Source organism: Phalacrocorax aristotelis, chromosome 2 (assembly GCF_949628215.1).
Source record: "Phalacrocorax aristotelis chromosome 2, bGulAri2.1, whole genome shotgun sequence".
NCBI lineage: Eukaryota > Metazoa > Chordata > Aves > Suliformes > Phalacrocoracidae > Phalacrocorax > Phalacrocorax aristotelis.
The window spans coordinates 49,648,233-49,669,279 of record NC_134277.1 but is presented as its reverse complement, the minus strand read 5'-3'; the positions used below and the strand labels follow the sequence as shown (position 1 = coordinate 49,669,279).

At 38.3% G+C, this 21,047-nt stretch overlaps 1 protein-coding gene across 8 annotated transcripts in view; it reads left to right on the top strand.

Moving 5' to 3' along the window:
* Window positions 1–21,047, top strand: part of ULK4 (unc-51 like kinase 4) — a 248,917-nt gene that overhangs the window by 129,606 nt on the left and 98,264 nt on the right. The window contains exon 31 of one of the 8 annotated variants that reach the window (XM_075083472.1): window positions 18,277–18,389. The exons of the other annotated variants lie outside the window; for them this stretch is intronic. Within the exon in view, the coding sequence (XP_074939573.1) occupies window positions 18,277–18,300 (24 nt within the window). The 3' untranslated portion in view covers window positions 18,301–18,389. Of the gene's footprint in view, window positions 1–18,276; window positions 18,390–21,047 lie in introns of those variants that run through there. 8 annotated transcript variants of the gene reach the window in all.

Sequence of the window (21,047 nt, the reverse complement as noted above, 5' to 3'; positions counted from 1 at the left end):
AAGGAGTATGGTCTAAATCTTTTCCAAACTGACAAATTTGTTACCAGTGTGTTGAAGTCTTATGTCAACATTCAGTAAGGTGTTAGTTTCTTTTTAATGCTAAATCAAATTCATAGGAGTGTTTCTAAAGTGTTTCTGAAGAAGATATTGGAAAAGACAGTAGCTACAGTATGTTGATTTCCAGTTTTCAAGGAATAAAATATGGCTTCTGTGATAGAAATTTTGGGTTTTTTCCTAACTCTGTTAACTTGCTTGAACTCTTCAGTTTAGGGATGAGATGCCTGAGACTACTTATCTCTCTTAAATTGCTGACTGAAAATAGTGTATACTTAGAAGGGATAAGCCTGCATATCAGAATGTGTTCTCTTGGAAATAAACATGTAAGTGTAACTTCCTGCAAATTTTTTAGCAGGGAGTAGAATCTTACTAGAAGAAAGTTTTTTCAGAAACAGATTTTATTTTATTGGTCACTAATCTTTCAGTCAGGAGTTTCTGGGGAAGTGTTTATATAATCTATACAGCTGTAAATGTTTGATTAATGTTGAATCAGGTTGTTAATCTGTTATGGTCAATTGTTCTGTGCAAGTATTTACACTGTACACAGAATGAACTCTTAACAGTTTTATTGATGTGTAACAACCATCATCTTAACTGAAGACAACGGAACTATTAGAAGCCAAAATGCATGGTATAAAAGCCATTTCTGATTGTGGTTAATAATAAGAACCCATGGTATATGATTTGTTTCCCTGAATAGTTTTAGATTATGTGCAGTAGTTTTCCATATGGATAAAGCAATCATAGGATCATAGAATATCTCAAGTTGAAAGGGACCCATAAGGATCACCAAGTCCAACTCCTGGTTCCTCACAGGACTACCTAAAACGAAATCATATAAGAGCATTGTCCAGACGTTCCTTGAACTCTGTGCTTGATGCTGTGACCACTTCCCTGGGAAGCCTGTTCCAGTGACAAGTCACCCTCCAAGTGAAGAACCTTTTCCTAATGTCCAATCTGAACTTCCCCTGATGCAGCTTCATTCCGTTTCCCATGTCTTATCGCTGGTCACCAGAGAGAGGAGATCGGCAGCTCTACCTCCACTGCCCACCTTGAGGAAGTTGTAGACTGAAATGAGGTCACTGCTCAGCTTTTTCTTCTTTAAGCTGAGCAAACCAACTGACCTCAACTGCTCCTTGTAAGTCTTGCCCTTGAGACATTTAACCATCTTGGTCATCCTCCTCTGGACACACTCTAATAGTTTGATGTTGTTATATTGATGCACCCAAAACTGCACACAGTACTCAAGGTGGGACTGCACCAGTACAGTGTAGAGTGGGACAATCACCTCCCTCAACCGGCTAGCTATGCTGTGCTTGATGCACCCCAGGACACGGTTGGCCCTTTTGGCTACCAGGACACACTGTTGACTCATATTCAACTTGCCATCAACCCAAACCCCCAGCTCTCTTTCTGTGGGGATGCTCTCCAGCCTCTTGTCCCCCAAGGAAAAGGTCGACAAAAGTTTCCTTTGCATAGGCATTTTACTAGAAACATTAATAGGAAAAAGATTTTACTTTTTCAATATCATTATAACACGTGCTAGACTTTCAACATGTTTGCTATAACAGAAAGCTTTAAGTTGTGACTGTGCTGCAGTCAGTATGTGGCAGCAATTCATGAAGACAACTCCGCCTAGCTTTGAGCTAGTAGCTTAGCTCACGTTAGTAATGTGGGTGGAGCAACAGAGGGCCTAGAAAGTGCAAAGCCTTCTATGAAGCTTAATAAATACTTGGGCAGTTTGCTGCATCCATCCTGCCATGGGCCCCCTAGCAAGTTCAAAGTCGAGGATGTGTTCCCAGTTAATGTATGGATGTCCTCCCATACTTGCAAAAGACCAGTGTAGTTTGAAGAAATCTTATGGAAAGGACCGGAACTGTGTCAGAAGTGATGGGAACATATTCTGGGGACTTAGGTACCATGTGGCAACCACATGTTACTTGTTTGGAGGGGTGCTGTATGCCTCTGAGGTGAAGTGTGCCACTTTTGTGTTCTTTTTATGAGTATCATGAGCTTGGGATAATGAAGGAAATACTGTATAATTAAAACTTTTGCATGTACAAGGATGAAAACTTTCTAAAAAGTTCCTCTTAACAGCTGTTAGCTTTAAACAGAGCTGGATTGATTTACTTTCCCTCCATAACCTTGAGAAAATTGTTTGGGGGTTTTGTGTTGTTTTTCTGAGTGGTATTATTAGCCGATTTTCAGCTGTTCTTGTAGAGTTGCTTGAGTCAAATTTTCACTGCTTTTAATTCAACTTTCTAATATTGAGAGGTCATAATAGTAGTAGTTAAATATGTATTTGTTACAAATGGTAGAGTTTGAGAACAGGGTTTCAGGTTTTTTCATTATCTGAAGTACATGATTTGTGGGATGAAGAGTGGGCCTGTTGGCAGAGTACTGAGAGCATTGAAAGTGCTGCTTCCTATTTCTGCTGCTGATCCATATTTCCTCTTGACCCTGGGCAAATTGTATAAGCCTTCTTTTTCAGATGTGCTTAGTGTGCTTCTATCCTTCGTGTGTCCAATGAACATACTTACTCTTACAAAACTATCAGAAATTGGTGCTCATCATTCTGAAACTAGGCCTGTTTAAGGTCCCAGCTGGATGTTATTCAAGCATAATCCTTTAATGAATTTTCCTTATGGTAAGGTAATGTCTAAACTATAAATGTACATCACAGGAATGTAGGGATGATAAATTCATTAGGATTTAGAAGGTATTCAGATTCTGTTATAAGAAGCACTGTACAAATTCTAAATAAATATGAGCAGCTTATTTTATGACTGTATGTCTTCGCAGATCTATCACCAGTAGGATTGCTGGTGGGAAAAGACAAATATGTGAGGGAAAGCAGAGCCATCCTTTAAATAATTTTTATATTATAAATTGATATTGTGCATAATAAAATGGCTTTTAAAAAGGAAAAAATACTACTAAAGCATATACTTCTATCCATCTTTTTCTTCTTTGGAAAATTATTTTGAACCAGTGCTCCTGTTAGGGGAGGGAATACGGTTATTTACAAAATCACCTGAAGCTCCACTTCGGAGAAAAATTGAGTCCACAGCATTCATGGCAGCGTTATGTTCTTTTATAGGAAGGAAATTTAGCTATTTGCATCTTAAAGGAATTGCTTTCTATTGCTAGACACTAGTATTTTAGTGTGTATGCTACGTAACTATTTTATTTTATGTTCAGTGCTAAGGGATCTAAGAAAACTCATGTATAAACAATATTCTTATGTATTTCTTGGTAGCTTTTTTTATCCTGTCCCAGAAGTTGAAAATTTTATGGATAATAAACATGAGTCTAAGAGACTTTAATAAGGTTATAAAGCTAGCTATAACATACTGGGAAAGGAAATCACAAACAAGTAGTAAAGGGTGTAGGTCTGCTTTGCAGGAATAGTGACCATGATTACTGCTGACACTAGAGCACATATCTAAATTTTATATGTTGTGACTGTTCTCCATCTCTTTGACCTCACTGTTAGTGTTTTATTTTACTGGTCTTCAATAAGCAAGCAAGCATACTTTCTTGTGGAGGCTTTTTTAAATAAAACATTTCTAAATGACTCAGAAGTAGATGGTTGTTTTGTGTAGAATGTCTTACAAGTTGTCTTTTGAAAGAAAATCTTTTTTACAATGCATTTCAAAGGAAAAGTTGTCGCAGAGTAGCAATCAGGGTTGCGCCTTGCATGGGCAGATCTCTGTCTTTATCACTTTGTTGCTCTGACTGTCCCAAGAACATTTCACAGTGTTGCTTCAAAACAACTTCATAGAATCATAGAATGGTTTGTGTTGGAAGGGACCTTTAGAGGTCATTTAGTCCAACTCCCCTGCAGTGAGCAGAGACATCTTCAACTAGATTAAGTTGCTCAGAGCCCCGTCCAACGTGACCTTGAATGTTTCTAGGGATGGGGCCTCCACAACCTCTCTGGGCAACCTGTTCCAGTGTTTCACCACCCTCATTGTAAAAAATTTTTTTCCTTATATCTAGTCTAAATCTACCCTCCTTTAGTTTAAAACCATTCCCCCTTGTCCTGTCCCAACAGGTCTTGCTAAAGAGGTTGACCCCATCTTTCCTATAGTCCCCTTGAAGTACTGAAAGGCCACAATAAGGTCTCCCTGCAGCTTTCTTTTCTCCAGGCTGAACAACCCCAACTCTCTCAGCCTGTCCTTGCAGGAAAGGTGTTTCATCGCTCTGATCATTCTTGTGTCCCTCCCCTGGACCTGCTGCAACAGGTCTGTGTCCTTCCTGTGCTGAGGGCTCCAGAGCTGGACACAGCACTCCAGGTGGGGTCTCATTAGAGTGGAGCAGAGGGTCAGAATCACTTCACTCGACCTGCTGGCCATGCTGCTTTTGATGGAGCCCAGGATATGCTTGGCTTTCTGGGATGCAAGTGCACATCGTTGGCTCATGTCCAGCTTTTCATTCATCAGTACCCCCAAGTCCTCCTCCTCAGGGCTGCTCTCTGGACTTACATCCCAGCTAAGGTCTCTGTTCTTTTTGCTGCTTCTGTTGGCTGGGAAAAACAGCCCGGTGTTACAGGGATGCATGGTGATGACACAGTTCAAACTCTCCTCAAAACAGTTAATGAATAACTATAACCCTAATATTTGTTTAGTGTTATGGTATGGAATAAGAACTCCTGTGATCCCTTCGAGGATCGAAATGGGATCCAACACAACAGCTGCTTAAAAGTCCCCACAAAGGGTGGAGTATCCACATACTACTGCACGCTGGCCCTTGGCTCTTGCTCAAAATCCACAAGGTTCCTACTACATCTGGAGGATTGCCTGTTGTCCTTTGGACCTTGCTGGACTCCAGTAGTTGGCACTTCCCTCTAATCCCCTCCAATTACAAAAGCTTTAATAGTACTTATTCTCAACAACTTTTAAAAGTTAGCTTTTCTGGGAAGGCTAAACGGGTAAGGAATACCTAGTTTGTTCAAATACCATCTTCAGAGAAAAATTTTGAATATATCATAAAAGTCTATAACAGTGCTTACCCTGAACCTTTGACATCTTGGAGCAAGCCCAGTGAATATACACCCTGATGATCAGGGGGCATGGAGCACATGGCAGACATGGGAAGGCTGAGAGAACAGGTTTCATACAACCTTTGCAAAGAAGGTTTGGGGTTGGATCTTATTCCTGTCTGTAGCTACCTCCTTGGGCAGTACCGAGAAGATGAAGCCCAATTTGTCGCAGCAGTGCACAATGGAAAGACAATGGAATGCAAGTTAGAAGATGGGAAATTCCAGCTTGATATAGGAAAGAAACTTTGCTGTGGGGAGGATGGTCAAACTCTGAAACAAGGGCCCAGAAAGGATGTAGCATCTCCATCCTTGGAGACTCTTAAAACTCAGCTAGATGAAGCCGTGAGTCAGCTTGCTTTGACAGGACTGCTTTGAGCAGGGGATTAGACTAGAGAGCTCCAAAGGTGCCTTCAGTGATATTTGTTGATATGGTTGATGCCCATATGCCAAACAACTTTTGTGATGTGATTGGCCTAATCCAGTTCACCTTCCTAAAAAACAACCAACCAACCAAAAACTACCCCTCAGGTTATCTCCTAGCATGGTAGCCACCATTCACTGTGATCTACCTACAGTTAGATATGTTAACTCCTCTAGATTAGGTTCCAAGTCAGTAGGCTCCCAGGTGAGTTTGGGTTTCTGAGCTCTCCACCTATTTCCTGCTACCTAATTCATTGTATGCTTTGACCTTTAAATAATCAGGGTGGATGGACTAAAGTGGCAATGCTTATTCAGCTGGCTTGGCTCCACTCCTCTTTCACCCTTATCTGACCTATCTACATTTTATACTGCATGAGGGTGTTCTTTTATGAACCAAATGGAAGACAGACTGTAGGTCTGGATGGATGGATGTATCAAGTCAGTGAGTGTTTCTGCCAACTTGTTTTGTCTGGCAATACTCTTGGACATTATGCAATGTACTTACAGTATGAGTCTTACTTTTGTGGTTTTTAAACAGTGTTCTGAACAAATTTTTTAATTAAGTGGTATATATGAGACTTTAGTGATTGGGCAGTTTGAATATAGCTGTAGAGAATTTAGGTCAAAGGAAGTAATATTTTCCAAATGTTTACATTTTTACTTAAAAACAGTGCAGCTCTGACCTTTAAGGGAACGTGCTAACTTCAACTCTGTATCTGACAGCTAAAATGGATGCTGTTAGATTTTTCTTTTGAAAAAATTTAAGGGTTTCCTCTAAAACTAAATGAAAAAGAAGCGTACTTAGATGTTAGCCAACACGTTTCTTTTTAACTCTGTCTCCTTTGGCACAGTTAAGATTTGTAGAATATTTGAAATGTGTATTGAGAAAGAAAATTTTTGTAGTGCTTAGAAGAAGAATTATATGTGTAAAAAAAAAAAAAAGGGGGGGCAAAATTAAGAACTGATTAATGAGTCCTCTACTGTAGTTTAAACTATGGTGTTAAGTATTTTCCTTGTTGTTCTCGGCAATTCAGACATCCTATAAAAACCTGTTGTTCTGTCATGCTAAGTAAGGATGGCTTGAATCCATGCATAGTTCAAAAGACTTCTAAAAAGTATGGAAATGCATGAATTTTTGCCCTGAAAGGGAAATCATATTTCTTTTGTAATTTTATATTGATGTGTAGCTTTAAATAATAGTCTCAAGTACTTCATTTTATAGTGCATTCTTCTGTCTAGCCCATTCTGCCAGGAATAATTCTTAATGTTGCCTCAGTTTAGTCTAAATGAGAGTAGTCTATGACCTTTTTCTGTGGTCACTGAACATTGTACCAGGAATTTCATTTCAGTCATTGGATCAGTCTATCAGCCATGGGAACTTAAGGCGGAAGGGTCTTGAGCTTATGTTCCTTTGTGATGGATGTCACCAGCATCAGGAGTGAGAGAGCAGGACTGACCATCACCGCTAGATGGCCCTAAGACTTGGATAGGCATGCAATTGGTGCTCAGGTTCTCTCCCCTCTAAGTTTTTCTTCAAACACAAAGTGTTTGAAGATCTTATAAAGTTTGCAGTGCAAACTTTCTGGATTAAGGTTTCCCCCCCCTCTTTAGCAGTTTTGGGTTGGGGTTTTTTGCTAGTCATAAAGCTGTTTAGCATTCACATATTCTTTCATCACACTTGATTTTGAGCCTTTTTTGATAGAAGTGTTTTACATAACCTTCAGGATCTTGTGAGTATCCATGTAATTAAAATCCTCACAAGTTTTTTTGACACCTAATATTATGCACTTTCAGTTTAATTTGCACTCCTTTTCAAAGCAACTGTGAAACCTGTATGTGTTCTGAAGTATTGCACAATGTGTCTGCTGGCAATGGTTTCGACTCTACATATGCAGCGATGCAAGATGTGTAACCATTAGCACTCAAAAATGACATATCATGGTTTGATAAAAATGCAGTCCAATAAAAACATCTGCTTAATCCTTAGTCCTGGTCAGAAAAGCCAACCATGTTATTGATTGTAAGAGGAAGTATTACAATGGTAAGCAGAACGACATTGTGCCACATTAATCCACGTGTGGATTTTGGGTTTCCCAACTCAAAAAGGTTATAGTAGAACTGCAAAAGTGCAAAGAAAAGAGACACAGATGATCAGAGGTCTGGAATTGCCACTGTAGAAGAGATTACTCTTCTGTATGCTTTAATTTGGAAGGTGATGATTGAGGGGGAAGTATGATAGCATACACTCGTGAGTGGCTCATACGAGGTGAATAGGGAACAGTATTGCTGTTCACTGCATCTTCTAGTGTAAGAACTAAAGAAAACTTGCAGTTTTAAAAAGATGATACTGCTTCCTGTAGGGTTAAGCTCAGCTGTGCCTTAGGGTCCTGGGTTTACTTGAATTAGACTGGACAAATTAATGGCAGAAAAATCCACTGAGAGCTATTATGTTCAAAAGATCTGCTTCTGTCTCAAAGTCCTTGGGCTGCAAATTCCTTTAGGTTGGGGAAAGTGTTCTGTGTACCTAGCTTGTACTTGCAGGGCTTCTTCTGTTGTCAAGCGCTTTAGCTGGGTGGTTGGGGTAGGTAGACTTTTGGTTTGAACTGAGTCAGGTTCTGCTTTATATACTGAAAACACGTGCATGCGAACCTTTCTGTATTGTAAGTTTTTTAGTTATTAGTGGTTGAAGTTTGTCTTACCGCTCCTTTTGTATGAGAAACGAGATTGTTTTTTATGATTTAAACAGAATTACTTCTTTTCTGAAACAACAGTTATTTCTGTGAGAAATCAGCAGTTTAAAAGTACACAGTAATAGTTTTGAGTTATGAGGTTAATATTTAGTCAGTGCTGTTTATTTGGTTGGATGTGAATATGTTGGTATTAATGAGTACATGAATTAAACAGTAATTTCAAAAATTCAGAAACAAATTTGGGCATAAAGTTCTTATTTAAGCTCTTATTTTTAGTTTTATGGATTACAAAATGTCGAGTATTTAATGTCAAGCTCTGCTTCAGTCCTTTAACTCCAGTAGGAATTACTTGTGTTGAGTGTAGGTGTCTGTATCTCTAATTGTACCTGACTTAAGAAACATTCTGGAAATTTCTCCCTGATTAAGGAAGGTAATAATAATAATTTTTAAAAAATCCTATTTTTAAGTTGTATCCTGCTCTTCTCAGTGTGAGTTATTCAGTAGTCATATCCTGAACTTTTATCATCATTTCCTAACATAAGTTTTATCCTGGTATTTCTAATTGTGATTTATGTTGTCATGTTTAAATGTTATGAAATATGTATCCTTAAGCAGATGGCATACGCAAAAAGGTATTTTTCACTTACTCAAAAATACTTTTTTATTTTAGACTACCAAAAGTAATTAGGTTCTGTAATTTGGTGTAATATTGGGTGGTTTTTTTGTGTGTGTGTATGTGTGAGCGTATGTGTGTTTTACTATAGAGAAACTTGCTGGAAACTGTGGCCACAAAATGGAATATGTACTCTTAGGAGTTTTCATGCTAAAAATTGCCTATGATTTTTTTTCCTCATTTTTAGTTCAAGAATTATTGACAAGTTATAACACTTTTAAGTCCTTTTACATTTTTAATTGAATAATTAACATCTGTGATAAAATTATGGGGTTAACGGTGCTGGTATGCTATTAATTTATTATGCTAAAATGATTCTGAAGGCTGGTATGTTTCAAATAATCTGTCATTAGAAATGTCCTTTATAAAAAGTCAAATATTTATCTAAATTACAATTGGAGATTGAGTATTTATGTGTGTAAATATGTATCTATCTTGCCATGTACTCTGGTCATTGCAGTTATATGTAAAATCAGGTGGTACCTCGTCTACTTTCCATGTTAATTCATGTTTATTTCAGTGGGAGTTTGATTCACATAAGGGCACTTGTTTGCATGAAAAACACTGGAAACTATTCTGTTTGAATAGACTTCTTTGAGGGTTTTTTATGCTTTCTTTGTCTATGGTACATTACTTGGAGTTGGTATGAAATCTGGTTTTTGTCATACCTTACTTCCTTTGGGTCTTTTTTTGAAGTATAGTGGTGATCACATTACTTTTTGTACAGGCAACTCAAGGGAGCATAAAGACTGGAACAGGTCAGATCAAGGGTCTTGACTAGCCTGCTGGTTTTGTATCTCACAGTGGCCACAAGTGTATGTCTAAAAAACAAAAAGATCAGAAAGGGTAAGCCTATCTGACATGTCCACCAAGTACTTTCTCTACAAGCAACTGAAGACCTTTCTGAGCTGGCCGTAGCTAACTGTGTGTTTAGGATTCACAATAGACGTCTTTTTCATGGCCTTGTCCAACCACCCTTGTAGGCCTGTTTAAACTGCTCGAGTTCCCAGCACTGTGGCAAGGTGCTGCACAGCCTGACGTTGCATAGCATGAAGAAACAGCTCCTTTTGTCTGTTTTGAACAGGGCTCCTATCAGATTAATTGATTATTTCTTGTTTCTATATTCTAGAAATCAGCAAACAGTGGCTCTTCATCCACTTATGACACCCTTGACTTTATAAATCTCAATGTTCCCCCTCAGTTTGCTAAAACAGTTTTCTGGACTACAAAGCCATCGTTACTTTGGTTTTTTTAAATGGAAGCTGTTCCACACTTTTGATCATTCTTGTCGCTTTCTCAGAATATTTTCAATTTTCATACATTATTTTTGAGATGCAGGACCACAGTGGAGGGTTCAAAGGGTGGATGAGCTGTGGATACCATACAGTGGTGTAGTAGTGATGTTAGGGGTTTTTTGGTGTTTGTTTTTGGATGTTGTTTTATTTTTTTTTTTTTATTCTTCCTTCTTTTCCTTTAACATTTCACTTTGGGTTTTTTGACTGCTATCATTGAGCTGTCATTTGTGTGAAACTCTTTCCTAATCTGAGATTATTAGTTCATATATGAAGTTAGGACTTTTCCCCCACCATGTGCATTACTTTATGTACATTAAATTTCAGATGCAACTTGAGATGCAGTCTTTCTCCCTCTGTTTACACAGATTCCCTTTCTGTGAACACAGAGATCTCAATGTTTAACATAGAACATTTCCACAGGATTTGTGTTAGATTAAAGCTCTTTTTACTCAGCCATTATAATTGGACAATTGTCACACTTATTAGAAAAAAACATGTTTGGGAGGTGCTTGGGGATGGGTAAAGGGATAATTGCACTCCCTTTTAATTAGAGATTTAACTGGTGGTATCATCTTCAGAAACCACATGACTTCTGTCACACCCCTTTCCTCCAAATGTTCCTTAGCGTTTGCTGACTTTTCCCTACATTTTAATTTAAATAGTGCAGCAAAAGTAGCTAATCTTCTGGACTGGTAGCTGGTTCTGCTGTGAATAATATTAAACAAATTAAATTATCTTTTACCCTCCATCCTCCTCTGCTTTTATCAGTAACTGGTAAATCTCACCTCCTGTTCTTTAGGCTTTTTTTCTCTCATTCTGTCTTGCAATGCCCACACCTTGGCTACGTTTCATTTTATTTAATTCTTTCCTATAATCACTTTGTAATTTTGTAGTATTCATACATATATATACACGCACACAAACACACACATACAGATATATACACATATATATAGTATATGAGTGTGTGTATATATATAAAACATACATATATACATATATGTGACATTATTTACGTTAGAAATCTCAATGTCATTTTGACCTGATAAGTGTTCTTCATACTGGATTGTGTGACATAAAAAAAAAGAATAAATGTGCGTAGTCCCAGGAGTTACGTGCCAGTTGATCATGAGCAGGGGAGAAGGGAGCATGGGGGACAACAGCTTTGGGAAGCTGACAGGGCTGCTTTTGTCTGTCAGTGCTGCCTGCCCCAGGGCTGGCTGGAGCGCAGCCCTGCAGCCTTCTCTCACTCCCACCCCAACCTGGCCAGTCACTGAATCACAGATCAAGTCAAAGGGCACACGGAGACCTGGTGAGGAGGAGCAAATATGCAAATGCAAGTGCTGGGAAAAAGCGTGACTGTCAATTCTTCCTAACGTGAGACTTCACAAGCCTAGTACCAAGTTATGTCCTTTATGGATTAGAAGTTATGGTGAGAAATCCTGACCTTACCATAGTACGTCTGAATTTTATGAGAAATTCTAAAAGGGTCATATAGAAACAAATCACCATCAATGAAAATGTTCCCCCAAAGTGGTTAATTTCTGCACTTAAATATTTATTTATTTTTGCTGTAGAAGCAATATTAAAGCAAAATCTTATTCCTCCCAAAGTTTCTGTTTGAAAGGCTGATTAAGACCGGTCTGCCAATTTACTGTTTCTGCAAATGCAAATATCAAGACAGAGAAAGCATTTAAGGAAAAAATACATACTGAACTAAAGCTGAGACGCATGCTTTTCAGAACAGTTACTGATCTTGTGACCAGAATTTTACTGTGACATTATCTCTGTTCTGTCAAACGACTGAGGTATATCTCCTGATCTCATCTAAATAAATATTGGTGTAGGAATGTGGCAGTTGCACACTGTACATTTATTGACCAGCTGCATTCTCATCACTAAGGTAGTAAGCTATTGTGTCCTTCACAGTAGAGCTTGTAAAAGAATATTGAATGTCCGCAAATGGTTTCTGGCTGGCAGAGGTTCCACATTATGCTTCTGAACATTGATCATCTATCTAGAAGTTTATCTGGTTTGGCTTCAGGCATGTATAATACATTCCTTATGTTAATGTCTTCCTGAAGAGTTCCTATTGTGGGATGATAATTAGATTTTAGAATGTCAGTCTTTGGCAAAGCAAAACAATTTAAAACTTAATATTCTGCTTTTGACTTTCTGTTTTAAACTGTATTCATTTACTCATTGTCTTATATGCTTAGTTCCTAAATGTTTTGTTTTATAAAATGTTTCTATAGGCAAAGCTTTAAAATAATTGCTTTGCTAAAATAGATTTATAGACAAATATGTGCAAAAAGATTAAGCCTACCATGATCCAATCTTAATTTACTCACTGTAACTTTCTAATTATAACAGTAGCAACATCTTGGAGTCAGCTGAAATTTTAGTAGTGTCTTTTTTTTTTTCCTCTTAGGTTTGTTTTTCAAGTTCCCTGTTTGTATTACAAGGTTCAGTTTCTGCCCCTTGCTTGCTTTGAGCAAGTAGTTCTTTACTATTCATGTGGGTACAGGAAGCAAAATTGTGCACTAGAACTGTATTCTTTCTCTTTCATTTGCTTGGTCCCTTTCAAACTCCTGCCCACCAAATATAATAATAATAACCTGTTCAAATGTCTTGGTGCTACATAGGGTCACTGACAGTTTTCACTCTGCAGTTTAAGTGGTAGTCATAGATCGATCCCTATGGCAGATACCTAAGCACTGTTTGGTGGGTGACATGATATGGCAATGGGAAATTGAAAGTAGTGTGATTTGATAGAGAGTTTGGCAATAAATTAGATTGCGTACAAGGACAAAACAGGTTTCGTTGAGTTACTTTCCTCGAATAAAGTGTGCACCAAGCAGAAAGGATGCGTGCAGAGGTTGATAGCTCCTTTCACTACTGTAGAGAGCCAAGGATTATTCTGCAAATGGCCCAACTCGTTTGTTGCTGTACTTTGTGAAGTTCCACATTTGCTTGCCCTGTAACAAGTTCTGGAGCAGGATTTAAATTCACTGCATGTAGCTATCTTTAGGGCTCACATCTGGATGGCACTGCAGGAGCATATTGCTGAAAGCAAACAGACTAGCAGTTTTGGTGGTAACAATGGAGTCTGAGAAAACACTGGATGCCTGAATAAGATTCCATTAAAAAAGGGGGAGCGAGAGGGATGTCTAATGCAGTCCATTTAATGCAGAACTCTCCAGAGAGTGAAGTGGAGATTATGCCTGCTGCCCTTTTTATTGAAGATTGGTATAGAAGATGCTTGTTGGGTGAATGGTATCTCCATAACAGACTCTCTATTGCTCATGAATACGTTTCTAATTATATCTTAATGATCTCAGCCGCAAATAGGAAAACAAAAATCTTTGTCTCCCTGAGTGGTTACCTCAGTGGCTGCAGGATTGGCAAGGTTTAGATTATCCATCTCCTCTCACTAATCCCAGGAGACTTCATTGTGAGAAATGAGACTTGTTTATGATGGTGAATTAAATTGCTGTAAAAGGTTATTTCAACAGACATTTGGGAAATCATAATAAAATAATTTAGTAAAAATGGGAGCTAGAGTATGCTTAATGAAACATGATTAGATTTAATTTTCTTGCTATTTCAGTCATTAAAGGTACATTATCCTGCCTCAGACCTCATTTGGGCTCTTTGCCATGGACCCACTCTTGGTAGCAGCCTGAAACTTGCACGTTCCATTAGGATATGAAAATGGCTAATGATACCCTACTCTCCTCTCCCTGGCTTTTGTAAAATTCCTGTTACCAGCTTTTCAGATGTATTTTGGCTGTTTTTCTCTTTCATCCTTTTATTCCTTCTCACATCTATTGTCCACGTTTTTCACTATGAATAACTCTTCAGGGAGGATAGGTTGAATGAAATGAAGTAAAATACTATAGTTACCTTAATAACTGTAAAATGGCTTATTACGAGTAATTAAAAACTTAACTCCATTAGTTATTACTAGAACCCTGTGTTCTAACAAAGTTAATATTTAAATCAGTTCATATAAAACATGTTTCTATACTGTCTTAATCCAGTGGTCCAATGTGGGTTTTTTTGGGGGTGGGGGTGGTGTTGGTGGTTTTTCTTTTTCTCCTTTATTCTTTCCTTTTACAGTGCAGTGACACATTGTGTGACATTGTATATTGGCTAAGATTTCTGTCTGGCCTCTAGTGATAATAAATGTAGTTCTCAATGACATTTTATGCCTCTCAGCATCAGAATGCTACTTGGATCTAAAATTATCCAGCTCCTTTTCAGGCTATGACTTCATATGAGAATAAAACTACTCTTTGTTGGTAGACAACTTGGGCAGAGCAGCAGTATCTTGCTAATAGGAGCTGGTCATGGCTCCGTGGTTTTCAGGACTCCACTATGTTGTTTGAGGGAGGAGATATTGGGTTATTTCAGTGTTTCATGGTATTATTCCAATTTGGGAGTATTCCACTGAGAAAGGCTTCTTGTGTTCAGGGTGAAATTTCTGCACAAATTGGCATAGGAGGCAGAGAAGGGAGGCAGATCTCAGGGTAGCCAGTAGCCTATTTATCAGGAATGCCTTAGGGGAAGGGGCCAAGCTGAGATCCCAAGTTCAGAATCACCCAGAGGGAATGGCTGATACTGGGTTTCTGAAGCGCAAAATAAGTATTTTGACTACTAAGCTAGATGTTTTACTAGCATCTCTCACCATCTCCTACTGAAGTTGCTTCAGTTCGTGTATATTAAATTTTTGCCATAGCAGGGGTCTAGGGAAAGGAAAATCTAGCTCTGTTTTGAAACAATGTAGAGTCTCAAGTCATTAATTTTTCAGTGTTAGAATAGTTTAATTTGACTTTTGTATGTCATAGTTAAAATAATTTACGAGAAAATGTGTGTGTGCATATATGTATATACTCAATGTATCCTGTCTTCCTTTCAAAGCAATAGACATGAATTCTCATATAATCACTTAGTGTCTGTTTACTACTGAAATGAGCTACTGGGGGGTGGGGGGTGAGGAGGGGGCAGGAAATGGTCACTTTCTTGGGGGTTGAAGGCACTGTGTTTCCAGTGCCTTCATAGTGTATCTCCTATGTTGCCAGGAGATAACTTCCTTAATAGTCATGAAAAGCAGGAAGGTTTGAATTGAACCTGAGCTCAGAAGAAAACACGAATTGATGACTGGAATATATCTCCTGTAATTTACTAGAATTTATTTTTGTAACCTATACGAATTTTCAAAACTGTATTCCTAAAGTTCATTTCTTGAATCAATATGTAGGCACCTAAATAGAAATTACTTAGGTGAAAGAGGTGGGGCAAGACTATGAAGAAAACTATAATAAATCATTTGGAGATTACCCTGGAAAGATGTGAAAATTAAAATATAGTGTTCAATATATAGCTAGTAATAATAAAATGCAGAACAACTTATCTGACTTTGAGAAAGAAGTAGGACTTGTTTAGAAGAGCTCCCTATTTTGCTGATGTTAGTCATTCTTGATTCTGTCTGATCCATCTGTTAATCTCTAAAAATTGGAATAAATTATGGGTGATATCATACACAGCAGCAAGAGGTATATTTTGTTTTAAGTCATGGCATCTAATACTGCTTTGCAAATACTTACAAGAAGCAGAATTACTGTCCTTTTGTTGTATTCTTGTAGATCTGAGTTAAGACCAGCTTTTAAACCCAAAGTTGTGCCCTTACTCTTCTTTGAAATGTAGGAGTGGGCTTCAGAACAACTGAGCGTGAGAGTTTTCAGAAGTGGTGCTTGGCTTGTGCTGGGCAAGTGCACAAAGAGGGCCTCAGGGAGTACCAGTGGGGTACCAGCAGGCCCTGTACTACTGAGTATATCTGTACCATGTATATTTCAAACTGTCTACTGCCTGGCACTATTGACATTGCCACTATGGGAGCAAGACTCAGGCCATTCCAAAATTGATTGTGCTATAGTTTATACACTCAGTGAAGTAATTTCTGTTTTCTGTCTTTGCTTCCTAGTTTGATATTTTGGGTGATGAGAACTGTCATGCTTTATGTCTATGCCTTTTATTTAATAGCAGCCGCTATGTGAAAGCATGGATGTTGTCACTCAAGTGACTAGATTATAGAATCATAGTGGTCTGGGTTGGAAGGGGCTTTTAAAGATCACCTAGTTCCAAGCCCCTTACCTTGAGCAGAGACATCTTTCACTAGATCAGACTGCTCAAAGCCCTCTCCAGCCTGACCTTGAATATTTCCAGGGATGGGACATCCACAACTTCTCTGGGCAACCAGTACCAGTGCCTCGCCACTCTCATAGTGAAGAATTTCTTCCTTATATGTAATCTAAATATACCCTCTTTTAGTTTAGGTACCATCTTAAATTCGCAAGAATAGTAATCTATTAGCATGTACAAATTTATATTATTATGTTGCAAGTATATTTCTAATAATAATTATTATTATTAATTCCATTCTTGTTAGCTGTCATTTCTTTCTCCATTTTACTTCCTTCTCATCAGTTCTGGTTCTGCTTCGTAGTCTAGCATTACTGGCAGCCTACTGCCGGCTAAGGAGACAGTTGTCTTCCAATATCGGTGAAATCCAGTGGCTGGAGGATAAAATTCCTGTGACTGATGTTGCATTCATGCTGTCAGTATTTTATAGAGCTAAAAGGGGGCTGCCACTTCATAAGTATTTTGCTGAAATACATACCTGAAATATGACCTACTAAAGTGAACTTCATCATGTTCACTTTTTCTAGGGTCACAGGCAGAGATAGAGTAAGTATTAAATGCAAAACAGGAATAAAACAAATACAGGAAAAAAGATGGTGACGAAAGGAAAAAAATGTTATTTCTGTCTCAGACCAACGTGCCCAAGATATGTATGCTGTCTTTCATTCTGCCGCCGCAGGCAGAACTAGTTTAAAAACAAATTCTGTGGAGTCTGGAAACTGCAGCAATATCCTGAAGAATTTAAGCAAGGAGAAGGTACTGTCATTTGACTTTGAAGTTCTGTCTTTTTAGTCCCTAGATTTATTTATTATTTTTAATTTTTCATCCTAACTACATGCCATGCCTGCCAGTAAACAGTAATAAAGGAAAATCATGTTAACCTTGGACAGAATTTGATTAAAGAATAGGTTTGTTGGCTTATTTTTTAGACACCAAGTTAGGCTGATGGGTGGATCGGATCTTTGTGGGAGATTTTTTGGGTACCAGTAAGCTTCCTTCCTGTTGTGTCTACAAGAGAAAGTGTGATTTAAGTATTTGCATAGAAGAAGACGCTGTACTTCCTTTTAAATTTTTTTCATTTGTTCCAATTCAGAAGTCTGGCTGTGAATCCAAACTGCTCCTTCCAAATATTCTGCAATGTGGCTCTTAGTACCAGACTTGTTTGTCTGAAAGCAGTGAGATCTTCAGTGGCAATGAACACTACAGTTTTTTTAGGCCTGGATTTCACAAATACTTATTTTCTAAACTGACATTAAGAGAGGTAGCAAATACTTCAAGTCTTATCTAGTTTAAATATGTGTATCAGATTCACTGAGGAGAGTTTTAATTGCTGTGGCATGGACACAGTTAGGACTACTATGAATTGTAATCTTGCCTTCAAATTCTGAACCTTTTCCCCAGTATCATAGTTCGATTCTGTTCAGACCATTGATTTTCACTTTCACCCCAGCCTTTCTTATTCTTGGACTTCGTATACACAGCTTGGCATAAGAAGAAAACTCATTCATCCTTGAGTTCTTGAATCGGTGCCAAGATAACACTGTGATATGTGTGGTGTGAAAGTGTGTTTGTGTAATACACATCCTGTTTATCAGGGAACATTAACTAGAGATAGAGTTGAGAGTAGAGATTATGTACCACTAATTCATAGAAGAAACTTTACAGAGATGTTTCACCAATAAAACCTATTCCTATATTTCATAGAGATACTGTAATATACCTAAAATATTTTTCATTCCTAGATTTGTAAGTATTTAATAATTTTGTTACAGTAAATGTTTGCTAATGTTCATGGTCCTTAATGAAACGATTAAAAAAAAAAAAACAAACCAAAACGCAAAACTAACTAAACAAACATGTATTTGAGTCTACCATCCATTATATTTTTTTCAGTGTTCAGGTGTCTGGAAACAGTAAAATGGAGGAGACACCCAATTCTGTAACCTTCTGCAACATCAGAAGGAAGGGAGGAGGCTGGTGATGTGAAAGGCATTTTTATAATTTAAGTGTTGGGCCAATTGTGGATTGTCTTGTCTTGACGATGAATATTAAGCAAAGAAAAATAATGCCAAGTAAAATCTCCCTACAGTATTTCTTTAGAGTATATATAAATTTCATTCTTAAGCAAACAGCTTTAGTGTTGAGCATTAATGTTTATTAACACCACAAAAGAAGTACTGTGATAAGTAGAGTTATTTAATGATTTTTTTTTAATTTACACTTAATAAACAGAGTGTTTTGCTAGATAGAGTTTTCACTTCTAGCAATCAGTTCATAATTTCTCTTGCCTTGTTTGCCTAGTGTCATAGGAGGAATAGAGTTTGATTAGACCATAATTGCTTGTCTATCGAAGCCCAGGATGGGAACATGAAAGAGATGCACTCTCTCTCATGGGATAATAATGCTGGCTGTATTACTCCTCAGTACTTCTGCCAGTCTGTTCATTGAGGAATATTGTTAGCACTCCCCTGCTTCCTGCCTTGTAGCTTGGTGCTTTGGTATAAACTAACAGAAGATGTAGCTTGCTGCTATAGGAATAACTTAAGTGAGGAAAGACTGGGAGATTAATTTGCTAGAACATCCATACACAGTTGTATGTGTGTTTTGAGCTGAGTGAAAAGTGTTGATAGCTGATAGTCTGATTGTTGAGTATATTTGTTTTCTAAATGCATATCTCGCTGGGAAAATGCAAAAGCCCTATGAACAGGTGTCCAAGATTGAGATTAACAGGCTGCCTTTAAAAAAACAAAACAAAAAAAAACAAACAAAAAAAAAAAAAAAACAAAACAAAAAAAAAAAAAACCACAAAACCAAACAAACCAACCACCATAAAAAAGTGAGAATTTCCTAATGTTTTTCAGGCTAGTAATTAACTACTTAAATCATCCCTAAAAACCCTAATAATAGAAAATAAGAAATAATAAAATTACTTAGAAGATGCCAGATATGAGACTATACCATGAATATAGTAACAGAAGATACAGCAGATGCTTCCTTTTGACATAACAGCCCTTCATTGTTTTCAACTTTAATGTAATTTGAATAAACTAATTATTAACATTCTCTGTTGCATTACAGATTGAGTAAAGGTGTATGTGTGAAAAAACAATGTCTTTTGAACTAAATAGTATTTTGGGTATAGACGGTATAGAGCAAAGGGTAAAAAACAAAAATTAAATACGCAAATTCATTTTTCCTGCCACTTTGAGCAGCATGAATGTGGTGGGTTGACCCTGGCTGGACACCAGGAGCCCACTGAAGCTGCTCTATCACTCCCTCCTCAGCTGGACAGGGGAGAGAAAATATAACAAAAAGCTCATGGGGCAAGATGAGGGCAGGGAGAGATCACTCAGCAATTACCGCCATGGGCAAAACAGACTTGACTTGGGGAAATTAGTTTAATTTATTACCAATCAAATCAGAGTAGGATAATGAGAAACAAAACCAAATCTTAAAAACACCTGCCCTCCCCCCACTTCTTTCCAGGCTTAACTTTACTCTGGATTTCTCTACCTCCTCCCCATCAGTGACACAAGGGGATGGAGAATGGGGGCTGCGGTCAGTTCATCACCTGCTCCAGCATGGGGTCCCTGCCATGGGAGACAGTCCTCCATGAACTTCTCCAACATGGGTCCTTCCCTTGGGCAATAGTTCTTCACAAATTGCTTCAGTGTGGGTCCCCCATGGGGTCACAGCTCCTACCAGAAAACCTGCTCCTGCATGGGCTTCTCTCAACACAAGCCACAGCTTCTATCAGGAGCAGGCTCTCCACAGGCTGCAGCTTCATTCAGGGTGCATCCATCTGCTCTGGCATGGGGTCATCCATGGACTGCAGGTGGATATCTGCTCCACTATGGACCTGCGTGGGCTGCAGGTGGACAGCCTGCCTCACCATGGTCTTTGCCACAGGCTGCAGGGGAATCTCTGCTCTGGCACCAGGAGCACCTCCTCCCTTTCCATCTGCAGTCTCCTTGGTGACTGTAGAGTTGTTTCTTTCTTATATTCCCACTCTTCTCTCTGGCTGCAATTGCACAGGTTTTTTTGTTCCCCCTTCTTAAGTATATTATTGCAGAGGTGCTACCACCATCACTGATTGGCTCAGCCTTGCATGGCAGCGGGTCGGTCTTGGAGCCAGCTGTCACTGGCTCTATTGGACATAGGGGTAGCTTCTAGCATCGTCTGACAGAAGCCACCCCCATAGCCGCACCACTACCAAAGCCTTGACACACAAACCCAATACAATGACTATCTGACCCTCAGCCCAACTTAATTATGGTAGGGAAAAAGCATTTTTTCCTTGTTCAAACAGGTTCCATTTCTCTGTGTTTCTTTGTCAGCCCATGGCTTCTAATTCCACACCTTTTTTTCCAGCACCACTGAGTTTAAATCTGTGAGTATGAAGAATAAAACATTCAATTTGAGATTAAGAGGGAACCTTTTTCCCATCCTGTTCTACTTCCTCAGGAAAGTCTTGTCTTTTCTCAGGTGTTTTTTTTTTAAGTTGTTAGGGAAAATGTCAGGAAAGGTATTTCCATCTGGATCTTGCACACCTCAGTAGGTAGTATAATCACTGAGTCAGTCTCAGTTTTTGCTTTTAACTACTAATTTAGCAACTAGTTAGCTATCGAGAAGGGAGAAGAGACAGAGACCCTTTTCCTAACAAT